The following is a 23,800-nucleotide window of genomic DNA, read 5'->3' as shown; positions in this document are numbered from 1 at the left end:
CCAGAGGTTAGAGATAGAAAAACTGCTTAGGAGGCCACTGAAATATAGATGAGAGATAAGAATAAAATGAGCTAGGGTGACAGAAATGAATTTAAAAAGTAGAACATACAGAACGTGGGGCATTTTGGGGGCACTGGAATTGTTCTACATGATCTTGCAATGATGGATATAAGCCATGTTAAATTTCGTCAAAATTTATAAAAGTGTACGTTCCAAAATGTATAACATAATGTAAATCATTGACCATGGTTACGAGCAATGCTTCAATATTTGTTCATCAACTGCAACAAATGTACCACTCACATGTAAAATGTTTTCAATAGGGGAAAAGGGGGAAGATGTTAGGTATATAGGAATCCCCTATTTTCTGAAAGCAACTTTTCTGTAACCTAAAGCTTCTTTGAAGAGAAAATGAAAAAAATAAGACACAGTGGGAATAAATGTCTCTGTATACACAAGACAACAGATCTTACAGTGATGAGACATAACACCAAAATTTTTAAATTTTATTTCAAATTTTTTTATTTTTTGTATTTTGCCATTTTAAAAACTATCATTATTTTCTTATATTTGCCTATTTTGTGGGCTTCATTTTTAAGGAGTTTTGGATCACAGAAGGGTTACATCTGTGGCACAGGAGGCTCATTGGTGCTGGGTGTCAGTGATGGGGGCTGCATGGGAGGAGGTTCACTTAGGGCATATGAAAGAGTTCTGGTGTTTTGGGGCATTGTCATGGTGGTTAGAGAGCCACACAATAGCAAAGAATACCCAATTCCTATCCTGGGGAGTTCTGCCACATTCTCTAATGGGACAGCAAGAATCCCAAGTATAGGGGCAGTGACTAGTGAAGGAGGATGGACCATTTACAGGACCTTGATACTGATGACTGTACTTATGGGCCTTCTTTTGAAATTGAAACTACTACAGGTTGCCTAAGAGTTACCTCCTGAGAGCCTCCTTGTTCTAAGCCAAACTCAGTATAGAAATACATTGCCTACCCCTATCCCCATCCTGGTGTGGAACACGACTCCCAGGGATAAGCCTCCCTGGTACTGACGGCTTACTATCAAGCACCAACTAGCAATGCAACTGGAAAAAGACCTGGAGCAAAAGGGGTAAAGGGTAAAGACAAATGAGTTTATATGGTTAAGAGAATTCAAAGTGAGTTGGGAAGTCATTCCAGAGGTTATGCTTATGCACATCTCAGCAAGATCTCACTGACTGCCACAGTAAATATTGCCTCAAATAGCAGGGTTCCTGAGGGCTCTGGAGAAATCCAGATACTATAGGCAGGGCTGACAGCTCAAGTTTGCTGCCCTGCCAAGCTTTCAAATTTATGCTTCCCAGTATGACAGAGTTAGATTCATTTGTGGTTTCCTTACACATGGCTCTTCTGCCCCTTAAATTTGAACCAATACTTAGTACTAGAGTTGATAGGTTTATGTCCAAGAGACTTAAATCTTTGGGCTTTCCATGTGCCAGGGAGGCCCTGAATCTCAACCGAGTTGCAACACCTATTTTCTAGGTCATGGACTCACCCAGGACAGCTAACAAGGAGATGATGATGGACAACAACCATCCCAAGAAAGAGAGAGAGTCTGCAACTGCAAGCAAGTTAGTCCCATCCATCAGCCCCATGGGATCTAAGGCCCCTCTCTATTAGAGGTGGAGTGGGCAATACCATCCCAGAATCCTCAGGACTGGGGAATAAGCAATGGATTACAGTAGACTTACTGTTATCTTACAATAGATGTATCTTATTCTACCAATGGAAGAACTGTTATCATTGATGTGGTGGCAGTGGCCACTGGAAGTCCTAAAGGGAGGGAGAGGGGAAAAATAGGTGTAACATGGGGGCATTTTCATGACACTGGAATTGTCCTGAATGACGATGCAATGACAGATACAGGTCATTATATATACCTTGTCATAACTTACAAAATTGTGTGGGAGAGAGTTTAAACTATAATGTAAACTATAATCCATACTTAGATGACAATGTTCGAATGTGTTCATCAATTGTAATAAATGTACCACACTAATGAAGGATGTTGTTAATGTGGGAAAGTGTGGGAGGAGTAGAGAGTGGGGCATATGGGAATCCCCTACATTTTTTATGTAACATTTATGTAATCTAAATATCTTTAAAAATAAAAATTAAAAATTAAAATATAACAAAGAACCAACAAGATCTGGTGATTTTCTGAACACAGAGAATGGTTAGAGTAGGAAGTAAATAGGGTAAGAGTCTGTTTATTTTCATGTTAAGTACATGAAAATAAAATATTAACCATTCGAGAAAATCGTAAGGTCAAAAAGGAAAAGTCAATCCTGAAAGTGGAGTTAAATTTTGGATATATTTAATTTGAGGTAACGTTAGCTGAGTAAAATGAAATAATATAATAATTAGGTAATATTACTAGAACTTTGGAGGGAGATTGATGCTTGAATCATCAATAAAGTGACTGATGTTAAAAGCTAGATAAATTATAAATTATCTGAGAGAGATTGAAAAATTAAAAGAAAAACTCACCCAAAATCCCAATGACTAAAACGAGATAAAGTTCAATAAAAATTTTTAAAAAAAGTCACTGGTAATCTCTGGTATAGTTCTTTAGAATGAGCAGTAAGGACAAGAGCTAGATTTCAGGCATTTAGGAAACGGAAAAGCAGCGCAAACAATATCAATCAGGATGGTAGATGACTTCCTCCTGAAGGAAGGACAGCCATAAAATAAACCCAATCAGACAATGGAGAGCCAGGAAGTTTCCTTGAAAAACATAGGCAAGACACCACAAGAAATTCTTTAAAATAACTATTACTACTGACACAAGTTAGTATAGTGAAAGGGAGAAGGCGGCTGGCCCGGCAGATAACATGACCCACAGACAACATGGCCACAAGGACCCTGCTGAGACCCTGACCTCGACCTCAACCTTGAGATCCTAGTTGGAAGGAACTCCTGGGACAGAGGGAGGGCCGCCCCAGGCATTCCAAACAGGCCTCACCATTGGCTCCCACCATTGGTGGGGTAAGCAGTGATAGCATTAGCAAGGGGAGGAATAATTAACAGCTTAAAAGGTGACCACACAAGCCAAACCTGCTCTCTGTAAAGAGGAGCCCTCATCTAATGTTGGTGCATATTTCCATCCTTCTTTCCCATTTCTCAACAAACTCTATTCTTTTCCCCCATTTCCCAATATATTCTTTTTACTGGTCTAACTAAACTGGCGTGTTCTTAAATTATTTTATGCAACACAGCCAAGAACCTAGAGGAATCTAACACTTCTCTGGCTTCACTACTGACTTCATCTCTCTGATTATAGGAAAATGAAGGAAGCCAAAAAGAAACCTGAAAAACTATAAAAATTCTGAGTAAGAGTGGAAAACTTATGGTTCAAGTGGTTTTAAGTCTATTCTAGTTCAAAGTAATAACTGGAAAGGGGAGTAGGGCAAGGCAAAAGCTAATTATACAGATGGTATAAAACAATGAGATTTGGTTATTCTAGACCATGGTTTATGGCACCTTTTGTAAAGGAACTGTGCTTCCTGACAACCAAAAGAAGCCTAGTCAACTTGGCCACCGAAAGTTTTAAATTTACATTTTTAAGAAAGAGTAAATAGTGAATTATAATATTCTAACACTGAATACTCAAGTATCACAGTGGAAGAGGGCTGAGTAATTCTCAATTTTCTCATTCTGGGGTCTAAAACGAATTGTAAATATTATCAAGAAACATAACTACTATTTCACAAGTATCTACTGATTCTTGTTGGGATGGAACTGGTAACTCAAACTTCAGAGAATCTATCTAGTACAAATAGCAAAAAATCCAGTAGTAAAGATTGATAGTAGCATTCTATATAAAGATACAGAAATTTACAAGCCTGAAACCAGAATGCCAGTTGAAACACGGGAAGAAATCAAATTATTGTGAACATTTACTATTAATATAATCTACCCAGACCGGAGAAAAGAGATGTGAGGGAGAGGAAAAAAATACACATATGGATGTTTTCTTCTTGCAGACTACGAAACCAGCCCATGGGATTATAAAGATTGGCAACTTAAACTCCAACACATATTGGACTATTCGTTCTACCTATTTAATAAATACATGATTTACTTCAGGGAGAATATATTTTCTCAGAAGACCATAGAAGTCAAAGCAGGGACTAGTGATAAGGAAATAATGGCAACCTTAAGAGGAAAAGATGGTGGTGTCTTTAAATAGATTGTAACAGTAATGAAAGATTAGGTTTTCTCAGAAGACCATAGAAGTCAAAGCAGGGACTAGTGATAAGGAAATAATGGCAATCTTAAGAGAAAAAGATGGTGGTGTCTTTAAATAGATTGTAACAATAATGAAAGATCAGGTTTCCTGGACTTCAAAGAATATAAAAATAAAAAAAAAATTTAAACTCAATCAGTTAAAGAAAAACAACCATTTCACAGATAGAGAATTTTAAAAATGACTATGCAATTGCAAATAAACTTATCGAGAAAGAAAGAAAGGAAGACATCAAAATAAGCCCATTTCTAACTTCCTAACAATGGAATGACTGTTCTCTTATCTGTAAGTGTACAAAGATGAATGAAAACTCAGAAAATACTATAATAGAATTTCTGGGCGGCGGACTTAGCCCAGTGGTTAGGGCGTCCGTCTACCACATGGGAGGTCCAGATCCGTGGTTCAAACCCCGGGCCTTCTTGACTCGTGTGGAGCTGGCCCATGTGCAGTGCTGATGGGTGCAAGGAGTGCCGTACCACGCAGGGGTGTCCCCCGAGCAGGGGAGCCCCACGCGCAGGGAGTGCGCCCTGTAAGGAGAGCCGCCCAGTGCGAAAGAAAGGGCGGCCTGCCCAGGAATAGCGCCGCACACACGGAGAGCTGACACAAGATGACGCAACAAAAAGAAACACGGCAAGATTCCCTTGCTGCTGACAACAACAGAAGCGGACAAAGCAGCAGGCAAATAGACAGAGAGAACAGACAACCAGGGTGGGGGGGGGGAAGGGGAGAGAAATAAACGAATAAATTTTTTTTTTTTTTTAAAAATAATTTCTGCATAGGTTTAAAAGTTAGACCAGATGAATGCTAAGATACTACTCTATGAGTACAAATGTTAATCTGAAAATCCACAACTAAGGAATAAAGTTCTTTCCAATAATGAGTGATCAATTCATAATTACTAGCCACTAAAAAGGGAGAAGCTAGGGCTCAGGAATTGACTTAACCTGTAACCTCGAATTTCTAAAACGGTCAGCTAAGCCAATGGGTCTTAAAAACAAACAAAACAACAACAACAAAAACCCTATCATCAAAATCATTTGGGAAGCTTTTATATATACAAATTCTGATTCTCTAACCCAGACGTACTGAACCAGAATTTTTGTGTTTGAAAGCCAAGAAATCTGTATTTGTAAAATCATACAATAGCATAACACGCTAGAGTATAACTAACACTGCTGGTGTATAAATAACATTGTGGCCAAAAGTAGTAGTCTGTGGACATAAATGCCAATTGAAAGGACACACTAGAGAATAATGTAGAGTATAACTGATTTTGGTGGTGGGTAAAGACGGTGGCTAATACTACAAATAGAATGTTCTTCTTTTACAAACTGTTAGGAATACAGTGATACACAGAAAAATTACAACTATTGTAACTTACGGACGATAGTTAACAGTAATAGTGTAATTATTTTTGCAGCAATGGCAAAAAAGATTGTATCAATTCTAAGAGACAACTATAGGAAGAAATAAGGGGATATGGGATTTTTCCTTTTGGAGTAATGAAAACATTCTAACACTGAGGTGATGACATCACAATACTATGATGAAAATGAGAGCCAGTGAATGTACACTTTGGACTACACAAAACATGAAACTGTACAACACAGGGAGTCCAGTGGTGGAAGATGGGATGTGGTTAACAGAACAAATATGAAAATGTTCTTTCATGAACTGTAACTAATGTATAATAATAATAATACATGGTGTTAATATTAGGGTGGGTTTGGGGAAAAAATACACCAAACTATGTTATATAGTTAGTAGTAATATTTTGACTGATGCTATTTCATGGTTTGTAAAAAGTGTTTCATAACAATGCAAGGTGCTGGTGGTGGGGTTATGTATGGGAGCCCAATACAACGATATGCATGTTTGTTTTCACAACTTCTACTATATACATTTTTTTTTTTGTATGTTCATGTATGAATAATATACTTCAGTAAAATTTTATTTTAAAAAAACATACAAGAGGACTCTGATGATCAATCAGGTTTTGGAACCATTGTTTGCAAACAAGTTAAACTTTCTGATTCAAGCAAGAATATCAACTGTCTGAAGTTGCATGACAGATCCACTACTTAATCTAAAAAAAACCAAAAACACTGAAGCACAGTGAAGGAAATTGCCACTAGCTTTTGCAATCCTCACAAGATATGTGCACTGAGGACTGTGAAGATTCTATGCCTGAAAGGCCAGATTAAACCTTTCCTACCAACAGCTGCCATTAAAGAGAAAAAGAAATCAATTTCCATTGCTGGTCTCTGCTTAGAGCTGCTAATATTTGTAATAGGAATATAATGGGCCACATCTAATGCATCTTATTCATCACCCCCATTTCAAATATTATATAAAAATTCAACATAAGGAGAGAATAAAGGAATTTCTATGTCTTAATTTGTGCTCATGAAACTTAAAACAGAAACTTCAAATAGGTAAAAACAAGTTGTAAAATATTATAGAAATGTCAAGCTATACTTATCGGTAATTAGCAAACAATAAATAACTATATCAACTCTTAATTTCTCAAGCATTGAGAACACCAGTATTATTATTAAATATTTATAGTTTAATAAAACAGGCAGAGTCTAATAACGCTAAAAGGATATCACAAATGACAACAGTAACCAGGAGTTAGGAAAAAATACATTTTTGGAAAAAAAAAGTGCTTAACATATCTACATACCACCAATTATCCTCTAAAAATAGTATTAAGTTTATAAATAAGGATCCCTGTTTTCTAAGCACAGTATTTTAAAATCTCAAGAGTAAATGTGTCTTTCTCTTTCAAGAAAGAGAAAATGGTATTCTGAAACTTTCTGCCTCTCCAACTTTAAAATTTTACTTTCATTAATTTCAATGAAGTTCTTGTATTTAAACCTTTGTAAAACTTGCATCTGTTTCCTACTTATACATGCAAGGAAATGATTTGGCAAGCACCACATGACCTGAACTGAAAACTTAAGCAAACATTAGAAGATCTATTTTTCTTTAATTTAAATAATGTTTCTGAAGAATTCCTATTAAAACATTAAACTAACATTTTGCTTTTACAAACTAGTTAAGATTAAAGTACTTACCTAAAATAAGAGCTACATGTTGCAAGAACCATCTTATGACAAGGGAATTCAGTGCCCTCAACAATTAACACTATGTCAGTAAACAACTGCTGTTCATAAAACAGTTTTAACTGTTCCAACAAGGACACAGCATACTCAGTATTGATCTGCCTCTCGTCTTGAGTGGACATGTCTGCATTCCATTAATATCTCCCGGAACAGATTAAAAAAAGTCAGTCGTACTGATGGAAGGTCAAGGGAATGCTTCAGAAATAAAGGAGAGACTCCATGTGCTGTTATCTGTAGCATTCAGAACCAAGACTGACACATTCACTAATGAATAGTATCTTGTTATAGACTTAGAATCACTCCTAGGTCATCTTGTGTTAATTAGGTTCTTCAGAGTTTTTCAATGCAGTCTGCAGACATCCTGCTCAAATTTGCAATGGTGTAGCTCATGAGTGAAAGAGAGTAACACTCGAGGTAGATTTTGTAGCAACATCCTACGTTTAGTGAATCCTCTGGATTAACTAAAAAGGAAAAAAAAATAGTTAAAATATGTAGGCCAGTATATTTTAGGAAAACAGTCTTTAATGTAAATTATATTTATTTGAAGTTTAACTTTTGAGATTATCTAAAAATGAAACTTGAGAAAATGAACATCATTAAAGTCTTCTGCATTTAAAATAAAAACACTGCAGAAAGTTAACATTTGTATGTTAAGGTAACTGTTTTCTATACAAAATAAAATCATCCCAGAAAATAAGGAACACATGAACAAACATACATTTTAAAAAGTTCTTTAAGGGAAGCATATGTGGCTCAAGCAATTGGGCTCCTGTCTACCATATGGGAGGTCCAGGGTTCGACTTCTGGGGCCTCCTGGTGAAGGCAAGGGGCCCGTGCAGTGAGATGGCCCAAGCGGAGTTGGCCCACCCAGAGTGCTGGCCCACGCAGGAGTGCAGGCCCAAAGAGCGCTAGTCCGCACAGAGAGATGGCACAGCAAGATGACAAAACAAAAAGAAACACAGAAGGAGACAATGAGAGATGTATCAGACCAGGGAGCTGAGGTGGCCTAAAAGATTGAGCACCTCTTTCCCACTCCTAAAGGACCCAGGATCGGTTCCCAGTGCTTGCCTAAAGAGAAGACAAGCAGACACAGAAGAACATATGGTGAATCGATGGAGAAAACAGACAAGGAGTGCAAAACAACGGGGGGAGGGGGGATAAATTAAATAACTTTTTACATAAGTTCTTTAAGAGTTAAATTACCAATAAAAACAGAATACCTAGTTATTTGTTTATAGCAACACACGACCATAATTTAAGGGAAAAAAAATAACATCCTCCTCTATTGCATGGAGAGTCTCATGTTTTAGATATACTACAAATAAACTCCAGTCTTATCTAGCAATTTAAATTACTTAAACATTAAGTCAAAGATACTCAAATTACTTATTTCAAAAGTATAAACTCTATTTTGTTTAATTTGCAGTTTGACCCTGTAAAGTAAACATATATATCTCTTTTTACAATAGTTTCACCCTAGGAATCTTTATAAACATTGTACAATTTTATGGGAAAAAAAACACACACAAAACCATTAATTAAAAGGGAAAACATGATCCTACATGAGAAGACTCCATATTATACGAACCTGAATGTTCACCAAATCAATGTAGAATTTTAATACAAATGCAATCTAAATCCCATTTGCAGGGCTCATTTGGATGAATGCACAAAAGTTGTCAAAACATATGGAGGAATGGGGGCATTTTCCTCATTACTATCAAATATTAGAATACATTACAAAATTACAATAAACCCAAGTATATATATGAAATTGATATAAAATAAACATGGCATTTCAAAATAGGAAGAGATTCCAAATTTTTGAAAAAGAAAGTCCAAATTAAAGTTTAAGTTTAAAATGTTATTTGGAAATCAGGATTTAAAACAAGGCACAAAAAAAAAAAATATGGGAAAAGAATTATAAATTAAGAAAAGAGAAGGGAAAACCCAAACGGAATGGTACTAATGTTAGCTGTGTAAATTACCAATTCATTTCTAATTAGGCAATTCTTAATTTCACAATAAAAAAATCTAGTGCTTTTGACATGAAACCTATGAAGAATATGACCATCATGGAATAAACATTTTCCTCACAAAATATCACCCATAATTGTCAAGGAGATCACTGTACTTCCTGCCAAACTATACTATTACATAAATTGCTAACTTGATCTAGACTTCAAGTTTCCAGTCAAGTTAACCAGAGAAGTAACTAAAACAGGTGCGAAGGCAGTGAGGCTTTGAGGTCATTTAAGGTAATGAGTATGCTCTTCCAGATCGGAAAGTTATACTAAATCTTAGTTCTATTAACACAATCTCTTAAGGCTAATAATACCTAAGGGTAGTAAAATCACTGGCTCTGTTTACATATTAATAATGCAGCATGGACCAGTGTTAATGAGTGTGTGGGAAACGAGCATTCTTAATAGGTCTGTAAGTTTATGCATGCCCACAATCCCTTATTCAAACTTTTGGGGCAAGATATGTTCTGGAATTTAGAATTTCTCAGATTTTATAGAGGTAATGTGGTACACATACGGCATACTACAAAACAGTCAAGGAATCTGGGGCAGCACTCCATAACTAAACCCCTTAATATCTTTGCTGAGGGAAATATGAATAGAGCGAAAATAGACCATTAGCCTCAATATGGCCTCAGGTCAGGTTTTGCAAGCAAATGAATTTCCTAAAAAACCTGATTTTTAGAGCTTTGTGAATTTCAGAATTACAAATGAGGTATCATAGAATACATATTTGGCACTGTAATGTTTAATATCTTTTAATCCATCAATTCTACTTCTAGAAATTTATCTTACAGAAATACATGCACTGGACATTCTGTTCCCACCTCCATCAAGATGACAGAGAAGCTTCAGAGCTCCACTCCTTCCCTCCCAGAGGCTTTACACAACCAGCAAGAATTGGCAGAAACATCTTTCTCAAAGCTCCAGAAAACAGTTAAAGGCTTGCAAAAACAGGGAGAGTGCTGAATCAAGAAAAAGACAATTTAAAAGTCATAGGAGAAGAGCAGGTATAGCTCAGTGGTTAAGTGAGCTTCCATGTACGAGGTCCTGGATTCAATCCCCAGCACCACGTTAAAAAAAAAAGTCCATAGGTATTGTGGTTCTCGGGGTGGCCCCTCCCCCAGCCCCTCACCAGCTCAGCACAGAGACAGCCCAGGCTGCCAGCATGGTTCCCTGGTCCTGGATCCAGAGGGAGCAGAGTAACTCTTGTGCACATACTGGTGAAAGCATATTTTTCTGGCCCAATATGTCTGGTGGTAGCCTGAGGGGCTAAAGCAGACACCCGTCTCCTCACAGGTTCACCCTCCTGAACCTGCCCGATATGTAAAAGCTCAACAGAGCTTTCCTTCAGAATGCTGGGGAAGAGCAGTCAAACCTTGGCTCATCAATGGGTGAAAGGATTGCTGGCTCTGGGACATAAAGTGCAGTACCAGGGACAATGAGGAAACTGTTTCCCAGGGGAAAGAAGACATTTGTATATGAAATTTCTAGGGCCACACACTCATGCCCAAGACAAGACATATGTGCAGAAAGATCAGGGAGGCCCTTAAACTGTGGCTGGAGCTATTCTCTAAATTCATTGTATGGAAAAGCCCAGAACTGGATGGAGAGCCCTTGCACTGGATCAATTTGCAAAGGGTGGTAAAAATGTCACACCCACACCCACACCCAAGTTAGATCCTGGCAATCAAGAAAAGTTCTACTGTAACACCAAGACACCCCAGAGTCTCAAGTCCAGAGTGACAGCACATTAAAATATCAAAATGTCCAGGTTTCAATAAAAGGTTACAATGGCACCATGCACACGGAGAGCTGATACAACAAGATGACACAACAAAATGAAACACAGATTCACGGTGCCGCTGATAAGGATAGAAGTGGTCACGGAAGAACACAGAGCGAAAGGACTCAGAAAGCAGACAACGGGGCAGGGGGGGAAGAGGAGAGAAATAAAATTTTTTTTTAAATCTTAAAAAAAATAAAAATAAGGGACTGGGAAGCTGATGTGGCTCAACTGATAGAGTGTCCATTTATCATATGGAGGGTCCAGGGTTTTATCCCCAGGGCCTCCTGACCCATGTGGTAAGCTGGCCCACACACAGTGCTGCTGTGTGCAAGGAGTGCTGTGCCACACAGGGGCGCCCCTGCATAGGGGTACCCCATGAGCAAGAAGTGCACCCCACAAAGAGAGCTGCCCTGCATGAAAAAGCACAGCCCGCCCACGAGTGGTGCCGCACAGAGAGCTGACACAGCAAGATGACACAACAAAAAAAGAGACGAAGTTTCCCAGTGCTGCCAGATAATGCAAGCAGACGCAGAAAAACACACAGCAAATGGACACAGAGAGCAGACTACGGGGGGAAAGGACAGAAATAAATAAAAAATAAAAATCTTTGGGAAGCAGATTTGGCTCAACTGATAGAGCATCCGCCTACCACACAGGAGGTCCACAGTTCAAACCCAGGGCCTCCTGACCTGTGTGGAGAGCTGGCCTACATGTAGTGCTGATGTGCCCAAGGAGTGCTGTGCCACGCAGGGGTGTCCCCTGTGTGGGGAAGCCCCATGTGCAAGGAGTACAGCCCCGCAAGGAGAGCCTTCTCACACAAAAAAAGTGCAGCCTGCCCAGGAGTGTCACCGCACCACAGAGAGCTGACACAGCAAGACGATGCAACAAAAAAGAGGCACAGATTCTTGCCAATGACAAGAATGCAAGCAGACAGAGAACAACACACAGCGAATGGACACAGAGCAGACAGTGGGGTGTGTGTGTGTGTGTGTGCGCGTGTGTGTGTAGGGAAGGAGAGAGAAATAAAAAATAAAATCTTAAAAAAAAACAAAAATCTTTAAAAAAAGTAACAAAGTGACTGTAAAGGATAGTGAAACCTCATGTGCAATATGAATATGGCTAACAGTGCATATAAAACACCTTTTAAAAAATAAAATAACGGACTGATTACAACATTCCCAGATAAACAAAAACTGAGCAAATTCATCCCCACTAGATCTTTCCTACAAGAGGTGCTAAAGAGAGTTCTGTAGGTTGAAAGAAAAAAACAACAGACAATAGACTGAAGCCATTTGAAGAAAGGAAAGATCTCTGGAAAGGATAATAGCATGGGCAAATATGTCAGCACTACCTAATTTATTTTGTTTGTACTTCCACTTTTACTTTCAATAGGATCTAAAAGGCAAATAGATAAAAACGTGATGATAAATCAGTGGTTTTGGACTCAATGTTATAAACTCGTAATTTGTGACAAATACTACATAAAGGTGGAAGACAATGGAGTATAGGATATCACAGTTGAAGTTAGGTTGGTATCAAAGCAAACAAGATTGTTACAGATTTAGGGAACTAAATTTAAGCTGTAACTACAAAGAACTACAAAACAATGTAACTACAAAGAAATTAGCAGAAAATATGCAAGCTCATAGAGACAGAAATTAAAGTACAGGTTGCCAGGGGGCAGGGCAAGGGGAATGGGGAATTAGTACACAATTGGGTAAGGAGTTTTGTTGGGGAGACGAAAAAGTATTACTAATGGAAGGAGTTGAGGATATTGTACTATTGTGAATGTGATTAATCCTACTGAATGATATGCTTGGGAGTGGTTGAGATGGAAAAATTCAAGTTGTATACATGTTTTCACAATTTTAAAAAAAAGAGCAACTAAAGAGAAAATTACAAATTCAGTATGTGATCTTGGACAGGATCTAACAAAGAGGAGAAAAGGCTTAAAAGGACATTATTTTTGTTGTTTTTTTATATAAAAGGACATTATTGAGGAAAAAAATAACATTATTGGGACACATGAAAAAATGAATATAGACTGTAAGCTTTAGATAAAAGTTAAATTTCTTAAACTGAGTAATTGTACTTAGGGTGGTTACGTAAGTGAATATTCTTGTTCTTAGGAAGGGCACATGACAGTATTAAATATTCAAGGAGCGTGATTTTTTCAACTGTGGTGATTTGAAGCTGTATGTACCCCAGAAAAACATGTCCTTAAACTTCATCCATTCCTGTGGGTATAAACTTATAAATAGGACTTTTTGATGAGGCTACTTCAGATAAAGTGTGGCCCAGGATGGGTCTTAATCCTATTACTGAAGGCGTTACAGGGAAGGTCATAGTGAGAGAGAAAGCCTAGGAAAGCAAGAAGCTGAAAGTTAATAGAACCCAGAGGAGGAGGGAGAGGTCAGGAGAGGCTACTGTTTGCATTTGTGCTATATGACAGGGGAGCCAAAGGATAAAAAGCAGTCAGCCCTAGAATTCCAGTCTTCATGAAGCATCACCTCGACAATGACTTGATTTGGACTTCTCCTAGCCTCAAAACCATAAGCCAATAAATTCTCATTGTTTAAGTCAACCCACTGCATGGTATGTGCCTCAGCAGTGAGGAAGCTAAACCACTTATACTCAAGTGTTCAGAAAATGGGTAGGTAGGAAGAGGAAGGGGAAAGGGTAAGAAGGAAGGGAAAGGGAAAGGGGGAAGAGGAAGGGAAAGGGGAAAAAACAGAGAGGGAGAAAGAGAGAGAAAGGAAGGGAGGGAGGGAAGGAGGAAGGAAGGACAGGAAGGCAAATGTGGCAAAACATTAAAATTGGTAGATGTAAGTATCTGAGGGAGTAGGGATATACTGGAATTCTCTGTATGGGGCTTGTATTGTTTTTGTAATCATCCTATAAGTTTGAAAGTATTTTGAAATAAAAAAGTTGAAGGAAAAAAAAGAAAGAAATGCATTAATAAACTGGAAGTCCCAACCCCAGCTGTAGGCCCCCCAAAACACCATTGCATTTACTGAAGATTCCAACCAAAATCATGGCTATCATTTAAAACACCCTAATGGTTACACCAATTATTACAGCAAGCTCAAAAGCCAAAAGAGGTCAGGAAAATAGAAGAAATTGATTATTAAAAAACAATTTTCTTGAAATTCAGCCACAGATTTTTCATTTCCAAAGTTCTGAAAGAGACATGAGTGCAAGAAATTCTACTGTTTGCCATATAAATATTGATTAAAAGGTAGCGGGCCTCATTGCTAACACTGACCCTGGGAAAGAAGAAAACACTTACTGAAGACCAATTTAAGCCTTCTGAATTTTATTAACATATGCAATGATTACCCAATTTTTTTTTAATTAATTTTTTAAAGTACTACTCTTTCTTCTCATCACAGAAACAACTCTTCATGTTCCCCATGACCACCCTAAATCAGGGATCAGCAAATTTTTTTTTGTAAAGAGCCTGACAGCAAATTTTTTAGGCTTTGGAACCCATAAGGTCAATATTCCAACCACTCAACTCTTCATTGTAGCCTGAAAGTAGCCATAGGGGATATGTAAATGAATTCAAATGATTGAGCTCTAATAAAACTTTACTTACAAATCCAGGCCACAGGCTACAGAATCCTTACCTGCTTTAGACTGCTTCCTGACCACCAAATATTGAGTCAGTGATTGAAACATATACCTCAAGTTGCTTTTGCTAAAAAACTGTTTCCCCTTCAGATCATAATAGCAATGAAAAAGAACCTAAGATTCCTGATAGTTGAATTAAATGTAATTTTGGTCACTCTAACCTGTTTATATCCCCCTTATCTTTTCACCGAAAATATTTTTACATTTCTTCCCTAATCATACAACTGCTTTCCCCAACTCCTGATGGCACAGTAGACTTTGCAAACATTTTTACTTTTATCTAAAGATTGGGTAGCATGTATTTAGATGTCCACATTTGAGTACTCTTTATTAAAGTTAAAAAAAAAAAAAAAAAGATACTGCTTCTCACTCCAAGATCATCTACTGAAAAAAATCCATTATCAAAAAAAGCTGTTACAGATTCAAAAACACATAATTACTATTTCTAAAACAATATCTACATATATTTGAAAAACAGAAGATGCGTACAAAACAATGCTTACATAAAGGCATTTAATGGACACATGAATTCGTTAGGTGGATCAAGGGCCAGAGATTGGAAAATCACTGTTACACACCACAATTCCTATTATCAGGTGCTCCGTGATTAACAGTATAGTCCAATGTTTTGAAACTGGCCATTAGAACATATTCCACAGTGAAAAATGGCTGCTAATGTAAGAATTAAATGGGGGGTATCACACAAACATAATGAAATTCAGAATCTAATAAAGGGAAGTACATGTGGTTGAGGCAGTTGGGTGCCCACCTACCACATGGGAGGTCCCAGGTTCAGTTCCTGATGATTCCTAAAAAACAAAAGAAGATGAGTAGACACAGAGAGCACACAACGAACAGAAACAGAGAGCGCAAACAAGGTGGGGGAAGAAATAAATAAAGTCTTACTATCAAATAGTATACTGACGCAAAAACCAAAAAAATCTTTAAAACAGAATTTAAGAAAATTCAATTAAGTTTTCATGTAAAAATTATGGATATTTTAAATCATTAGACCTGTTTTCTAAACTCTGAGCTCAATTCAATCTCTCTGGTTTGCTTCACAGCACAGCAAAGGAGTAATAGCAAAGAATAAGGTTAGAATTCTACATATAAAAGAATAAGGTTAAGGAAGCGGATGTGGATCAAGAAGTTGGGCGCCTGCCTATCACATGCGAATCCCAGATTCAGTTTCCAGTGCCTCCTAAAGACAAGCAAGACAGCGAGCTGACACAATGGGCTGGCGCAGTGAGCTGACGCGACAAAGAGACACAAGGAAACACAATGAGAGACACAACAAGCAGGAGTGGAGGTGGCTCAAGCCTTTGGGGTCCTCCCTCCCACATGGGAGGTCCCAGGTTCACTTCCTGGTGCCTCCAAAAAAGATGAGCACACAACGAACAGAGCAGACAGCAAGTGCAAACAATGGGGGGGGGGGGGAGGTGTCAATAAATATGTATTTTAAAATTTTGTTTCTAATACATTTTTCTCTAGAATACCCAAGGCTCCAAAGTCCTACTAAGTTAATTTCACACACAAAACTGTTTCAAAGCAAACACTGTTATTAAATGATTAAGATTAAAGCAGTTATTAATCCACAGGAACGTATATAAGTCTACCTAAAATTATGAAACATCTAGTATAGAAAATTATTTCAACAGATTTCCTCCCTTAAATAATCAATGTGACTATAAAGTAAATCTTCATAGAGGGAAAAATATTTTTTAAATTTCACCATAAAATTAGAAATGTACAAAGTCCAACTTTCAAAATGATTTGTATTCTAAAGATTTAAGTTGGCTGTCTGAAATGCTCACTTCACTTTCTTATAAAACAGTATAAAAAGTATTTATGTCTTCAAGCAGCAAAAGCCAAAATTGAAAAAAAAAAAGAAAAGCCAAAATGTGCCTGAAAGTATATCTGCAAAGAAAATTTATACAAAGCAAACAGTATTGTAATACTCAGAATTAAAGAAATAACAGGGAAGCAGACTTGACCCAATGGATAGAGTGTCCGCCTACCACATGGGAGGTCCACGGTTCAAACCCCGGGCCTCCTTGACTTGTGTAGAGCTGGCCCACGCACAGTGCTGATGCTGATGTGCGCAAGGAGTACCCTGCCACGCAGAGGTATCCCCCGCGTAGGGGAGCCCCACGTGCAAGGAGTGCGTCCTGTAAGGAAAGCCGCCCAGCGCGAAAGAAAGTGCAGCCTGCCCAAGAAAGGCGCCACACACACGGAGAGCTGACACAACAAGATGATGCAACAAAAAGAAACACGCTTCCTGGTGCCGCTGATAAGAAGTGGTCACAGAAGAACACACAGCGAATGGACACAGAGAGCAGACAACTGTGGGAAGGGGAAAGAAATTTTAAAAAATAATAAATCTCTAAAAAAAAAAAGAAATAACAATGAATTGTTTGTTTTATAGATTGTGAATATTGATATTAAAAGAATAGGAGACAAGATTAGAGAAAGGTATGAAATAGGTGGAAATTCTTGTTGAAAACTTAAAAAAATAATTCCAAACACTTTTAAAGGTTTCAGAAGTTGATAGCAGTGTTTGTTTGTTTGGGGGCAAGAGGTAGACAGGAGTGTCTAATTTCACCTTCAACACTTGGTTTTCATTCTCACAAGTGTGTCATTCATAGTACCCCTACGCTGAGTAGCTATAAAAGCACAAAGAGAAGCAAAGCAAAAATTTTCAATGCCAACCAGGCAAGATTTGTAGGGCCATGAAAAGAATAAAGGATTAATAACTTTCGAATGTGAAAATGAGACTGATAAGCAACTAACTGAGCTGTGTATGAAAAATGAAGGAAAGGAAAAACGAAGAGGAAAAAATTTCAAAAAGTCTGTAAAGAAATTATATCATGGTGAGGAAACAGTGATAGGTCCAGGGCAGTGGGTTACAGGTCATTCATCTTTATGAAGCACTTTCAAGTTGTGTTTTTCCAACTTAAGACGTGCTCCATCTTCCAATGACAAAAATGTCAAAACAGAAGACTGAAAACTTTTGTGGAAAAGGATTCAAGACATTCAGGAAGTCAAGTATTGCCAAAAAATTATTACCAGGGACTGTGGAGCTAAACTGGTAGTGTCTGAAGCCTAGTTGTACTAGTTGTGTGACTCTGTGCCTCAATTTCCTCATTTGTAAAATAAGGACAAAAGCAGAAACTCTTCTCAATAAAAATGAAATGAGTTTCAAAAATGGCTTAGAACAGTGCCTAACACATAACACTACATTATATTTACAATTATTTTTATTAATGTACTCACTGGTCAAGCTTTGGAGCACTTTCCCCTATTTCTGAACCCTCATACCTATACCAGGTCTAGGGATACCAATTACATGGTCTCAGCACTACAAATACAGTTCTCTTTTCACGCTGGGTGAATTCCATTTTAGAAAGAGAAACTCATTCCAAGTTTCTTAGAAAATACTTTGGTGGTACAAATCACGTAACAATCACTAATCTTGAGGGAAGCAGATGTGGCTCAAAGCGACTGTGCTCCTGCCTACCACATGGAAGATCCTGGGTTCGATTCCTGGTGTCTCCTGGAGAAGACAAGCAAGACAGCAAGGTGGTGTGATGGGTAGGCATGGCGCACTGATGCGACAAGATGACACAACAAGGAGACACAAAGAGGAAAGACAATGAGAGACACAACAAAGCAGGGAGCTGAGGTGGCTCAAGAGATTGAGCGCCTCTTTCCCACACGGGACATCCCAGATTTGGTTCCCAGTGCCTCCTAAACCAAAAACAAGCAGACACAGAGAGCACTCAGCAAATGGACAGAGAGAACAGACAATGAGTGCAAACAACGAGGAGGGCAGGGAAGGAATAAATAAAATAAATCTTGGGGGAAAAAAAACAAAAACTAGTCTTGAGAAGGCTCATATTAGCACAGAAAAATGAAATGACAGCCAGGAAGGCACCAGTTATTTAAAAAAAAAAAGAGGTCTTTCATTTCCAATGATGAGGCAAGTCTTTCCCTAGGGGGGAAAAAAAAAATCGAGGCCAGAAAAAGTTTGCTTTCAAGTTATTGACACAAACCTGACAATTGAGATGTTTAGAAAAGACAGTATTTGGTCTTTAGACTGTCAACTGCTACTTTAAGCAGAATTATTCTTGTGACAAACATCAATTTAAAAAATGCAAACATATCTTGCCTTCTGAAGATATCAAGTTTGATAAATTTCAGTATAGTGGCCCCTACTCCAATCAAATTCAGAGCTTAGGTCTATTCTATTCCCTGTGTTACCTATTCCAAATTGTACTGAAAATTCTATGTGGCTCCATCAGATCAATCATGCTCAGTATCCAAAGTAAATTCAGGTCACAAGTATAAAATTCTGAACAACATCATGATTAATAAGTTATCTCACTTTTAAAAAATTAAACAAGACCATAAAGGAAATTCTACCAGTGTATTATGTCCTTTTAATTTGGGTATCATTTTCCTTTTTACCTCTCAGCTCTGCACATTTATTTTAAAAACTGGAGAAAGGGTAGGGTAATGCCAAATTGACCCTAACTTTATTTCCCTGGAACTTCATTTCTTACCAAGTCAATGATGTGTTTAATCACAATAGTAATAGAACATTTTCCAAGATATTCAAGCATATTCTTGAGATTATCAAGGGCATAGCCACTTAGGAATATTTATCACTACAGTAGTTTCTTAGAGTCTTCAAAAAAAAAAAAAATTTAGGGTAAACTGACAGCTACATCTTAGAATCCCCTGCCTACCCTTAGAAGTTATACTGCCACCACTGGTCAAAGGTATGAGAACGGGGTAGGGAAAGAAAGGGGAAAAAAAAGAATCTCTTACTAATTATTTTCAGATTTCCTACAATAAGCCCTTTTGCCCACAAGAATTATGTACTAAAAATTCCTGCCAAGGGGACCCAGAGTAATCTTCATATCAAAAAAGTTTCAATATTAACATGTAGGGAAAAAAAAAAGTTTCTATTCAAACACCACAAAACAAAATGCTAAGTCTGAGGTGTAATAAAGACCTCTAAAGTTTTCATTCATATATTTTGTGGCAGCAGGACCAATCCTCCTCCTCCCTCTCCCTACTTACCTAGGAATGTGAGCAAGGAGGAAAATGAAAGTATCTAAATTAATTTGAAAAGTCTTTGGGAAAACCAAGGTTATCTTTTGGCTACTAAGTTGCATTTAGGGGAGTGGAGGTGGCTTGGTCAATTGAGCACCTCGCTCCTGTATGTATGGGTACCTCCTAAAGAGGAGCAGACAGCGAGGGCAGAAACAACACAGGAGGGGGGATGGATAAAATAAATCTTAAAAAAAAGTTCCTATGAACTTACCATCCACTATAAACATTTAAATTTGATATGTGAATTCATGAAATTATTATTTCCACCAGCCAGGAAAAGAAAACTGTAAGAGGTGTGGACTTACATTAAGTAGATGACACCTCTATTCCCTCCCATCTCCTTACAAGCCCTTGTGCAGCTAAATTTTGTGGTAATGCTTCCTATAGGAGCAAAAAGGGGATTAGAGTCATAGCGCTTACCAACTCTTTCTACAAAACCGTGTGTAGGGAAAAATAGCTCTGCGTGTAAACGTGTGGACTGTAACAAAAAATACCACAATCTTCCAGCATTACCAACAAACAACAACCTCTTGAGGATTTCAGAGCCAAATCTCAAAAGGCTTCAATAAACACTGGACCAACAAAAGATCAAAGTGAAGAAGTACAATATTAGCAGCATGATGAAAAGAAATGCAGAATTCTACACCATGATGATTAGAAAACAACTTTTGACTTCTCAATTTACTTTAGGTAAGGCAAAAAGTTCTTCGGGGGAAAAAAAGGGGGGAGGGAAGTCCTTACAAAGGTTAACTAAAATAAGTTACACACAATTGCAAGAAATTTAAAGTCCATCTAGGCAAGTTTACACAAAAATTCACAACTCAAGAGGGAGGAAATCACTTGCCCTCCCCTCCGACCCCCAATCAGTTGCCTCGATGCTAGAAAATGCGATTGTTTTGGTCAGACCACACTGCAGATAGGGTTTGTTTTTGAATGCCTGAATGCTCAGTGGGCCAGACGTACAGATTCATGTATAAACAACACGTGACCAGTCCTGTCCCCTACGCCTGTATAAGGCTAACTGATACAGAAAGAGGTAATTCACACAAACACATCTTTTTAAAGTTAATTTTACAATTTGGATTCTTTTTTTAAAAAAAACTTTCACTTAAAGAAACCATCCTGGTAGCGGACAAGTCTTTAGAGATTGAATTCCACAGAGATAGATCTGTAGTCCTTGGAATGGGCAATCCTCTCCCTTTGGTTGTGGTAGCTATAAAAAGAGATCTTAAGATCACTAAACCAAAAAAAAAAGTTGTTAACTCAAAATAAGTGCCCCTCATCAAACCAAGGGATATTCTCCTACTCCACGGTTTCTCAATTCATAGGAGGAGGCGGTCGAGTTCCAAAAAGTTAACGATTTCACTGTCTAAAGTAAATACATACACAATTTTCCGTTTCAAAGGGCAGCTCCTGCTTTCTTTTTTAAATCCTTAGTAGACCATAATGGAGCCTCTGTTATTCTAGGAACCTCTTGGTTACTACAGATGCACCAGAAAAGGAAAAAAAAAAAAAAAATAGAAAGGCTTGCCCTTCTCTGGTCCACCACCTCGCGAGCAGGTCGTTAGGTAATCAGCTCTATTTTCGCAAGGGCGGGCGACAACGCGGGCGAGGGCGGCCCCCAGACCCCCGGTCGCGAAGGAATCCCGAGGGCAGGGGCCAGAAACGCCCGCGCACGGGGCGCCGCGCCGCTCCGGCCCCGCGCACCGGCCCGAAGCCGGCCGCAGTGGGGCCGCCGCGGGCTGCGGAGGGCGGCGCTGGCAGCCCGCGCCCCTCCCCCGCCGGCGGCGGAAGCGTCTCGAGTTTGAAAGATGCCGCCGCCGCCGCCCCCCGCCGCCGAGCCACAAAGGGCCGAGCCCCCTCCCGCCACAGCCGTCTTCCCCCAATCCCTCCACAGGTCGCCGCGCGCCCCCCACACCCCCACCCGCTCCTTCCTGCCCGCTCGACGCTGGTGGCCCCTGCTCACCCGAGTCCCGCGGTCCCGGAGGATGGGACCCGGTCCGGCCGGCGACCCCACAGACACTGGGATCCTTGGGCGCGGCGGCGGGGGCGTGGCCCTCCGCCGCGGCCAGGGCCAGGGTCTCCCTTCCGCCTCCCGCCGAGGAACGCTGACGCCGCCGACTCCTCTTCCTTCCGGTTTTCCCTCGCGCCCTCCCTCGGTCGGTCCGTCCGGCGCGGAAAGCAGCGTCCTCTGCGGGCGCCGCCGCACTCTCCTCAGGGCCCGACCACCGCCAGGCTCCTCCCCCCGGGAGGCGCGCGGCACGCCTGCGCCGCCCCGTCAGCCCTGGAGCCGCGAGACGCCTGTCCCGTCACCCCCGTCCCGCCCCTGGCGCGCTCTCGCCCCCTTGGCGGGCCCGGGAACGCGCAAGCAGCGGACCGTTGGCCGTGCCGCGGGCACGCCGGTCTCTCGGCGGGCTTCGCAGTCTTCCGTTCGTGCGCGCCTGTCTGCACCACGTACAGTTTTGCAGTTTCCCTGGCTCTCCAGACGCCCCTCCTCCCCGCCCTCATTCAAGCTCCCCCCGCCCTTTTCCCTTGCTGGATCCCACCTGAAAAACCAAAACAATTGAGTCCGCGCAGGCGCGAAAAAGGAAGGAGGAAGGGCGGGGGCGGCGCGAGGTGACGGGGAAGCGTTAGCGAAGGGGGTTCCCAGGGAAGGTCACCGAAGAGCCCCCGGAGGGCGCGCGCGCGGCTGGCGGCGGCTGGCGGCGGCTGGCGGCGTGGAGGGGGCGCGGGCGGGCGCGGGCGGGCGCGGGCGGGCGCGGGCGGGCGCGGGCGGGCGCGGGCGGGCGCGGGCGGGCGCGGGCGGGCGCGGGCGGGCGCGGGCGGGCGCGGGCGGCCGGGCCACCGAGCTGAGCTGGGCGGAAGGAGCGGCCCGAGGAATTCCGGGCTAGGAAATCCAGGCAGCAAAACACCAAATTCTATTAGTAGTCTGGTTTTTCCTTCAGATACCTAACACTTTCCTCACAAGCAGATATTTGTTGGCAGAAGTCGGGGAGCGGGGACGGGGAGGACTAGGCGACAGGAGCCCGGGAAAGGAGAAGGTTGGGGGCGCTGGGCGGATCGCCGAGTGGGCTTTGTCTCCTCAGCCCCTTTTCTCCAAAACCCTGCCGCCGCCTTCTAAGGCACGTCCGGTTCCCCAAGGCCAAGGAAAAGCTCGGAGACGACCGAGAGGGCGCGGTGGTTCTGGGGAGGGAGCCTCTGCCCGTGAACCTTGGCGGATTCTGTGCTGCAGTGCGGCGGATCCGAGCCGCCGCCGGCGAGTTCCACACGAGTCCCCTCAGTTGTGCTCCACAAAGTAAAGTGTTTGTAGCGACTTATGGCCGTGGCCCACACTAGTTAGCTTGGCACAGCTGGCTCGCAGGCAGAAGGCTGTATGTTTGCTCTCTTGTTTGAGAGGCGTTATTCATGGATCAAAAAATGTCAGAAATGCCCACACACGCTCCACCAACCTTCCTTGCGCCTGGAGAATATAGGTGACTAATTGTAAACTAAAAGAGTATAATTCTCTGAATGGAACCTTCCTGGAGGAAGGATGCCACTCTGGGCTAGATACCAAGATTCGTGTGTTCAGGACTACTGATAAAGGATTTGTTTTACGGTGGAATTTAGAAATTAATTCCACAAATCTTTCTTGAGTGCCCAGTGTGCTATCACTGTGCCTCGTCTGATTAAATATTTAAGTGGTTTGATATCAGACAAAGAAGCCATACAAAGATTCAATCATTTAACAAACACTTGAGCGATTAAAACGTGCCAGACTGGATACAGGAGATGCAGAGCTCAGTCTAAACAAGAAGGCAGAAACAACAAAGATAC

General features: G+C 40.5%; 1 protein-coding gene across 3 annotated transcripts in view; it reads right to left on the bottom strand.

Moving 5' to 3' along the window:
- Positions 1 to 22,276, bottom strand: part of KBTBD2 (kelch repeat and BTB domain containing 2) — a 28,368-nt gene extending 6,092 nt beyond the window's left edge. The window contains exons 1-3 of one of the 3 annotated variants that reach the window (XM_058296797.2): positions 21,951 to 22,198; positions 15,640 to 15,675; positions 7,373 to 7,881 (exon numbers count right to left, since the gene is read on the bottom strand). In XM_058296797.2, the coding sequence (XP_058152780.1) occupies positions 7,373 to 7,542 (170 nt within the window). In that variant the 5' untranslated portion in view covers positions 7,543 to 7,881; positions 15,640 to 15,675; positions 21,951 to 22,198. Of the gene's footprint in view, positions 1 to 7,372; positions 7,882 to 15,639; positions 15,676 to 21,370; positions 21,744 to 21,950 lie in introns of those variants that run through there. The other 2 variants (XM_004463297.5, XM_023590177.3) reach the window with 2 other exon arrangements.
- Between the last annotated feature and the right edge of the window lie 1,524 nt (positions 22,277 to 23,800).

Source organism: Dasypus novemcinctus, chromosome 5, assembly GCF_030445035.2.
Source record: "Dasypus novemcinctus isolate mDasNov1 chromosome 5, mDasNov1.1.hap2, whole genome shotgun sequence".
NCBI lineage: Eukaryota > Metazoa > Chordata > Mammalia > Cingulata > Dasypodidae > Dasypus > Dasypus novemcinctus.
Note: the sequence above shows the minus strand (reverse complement) of the source record. Positions and strands in the feature narration are given on the sequence as shown.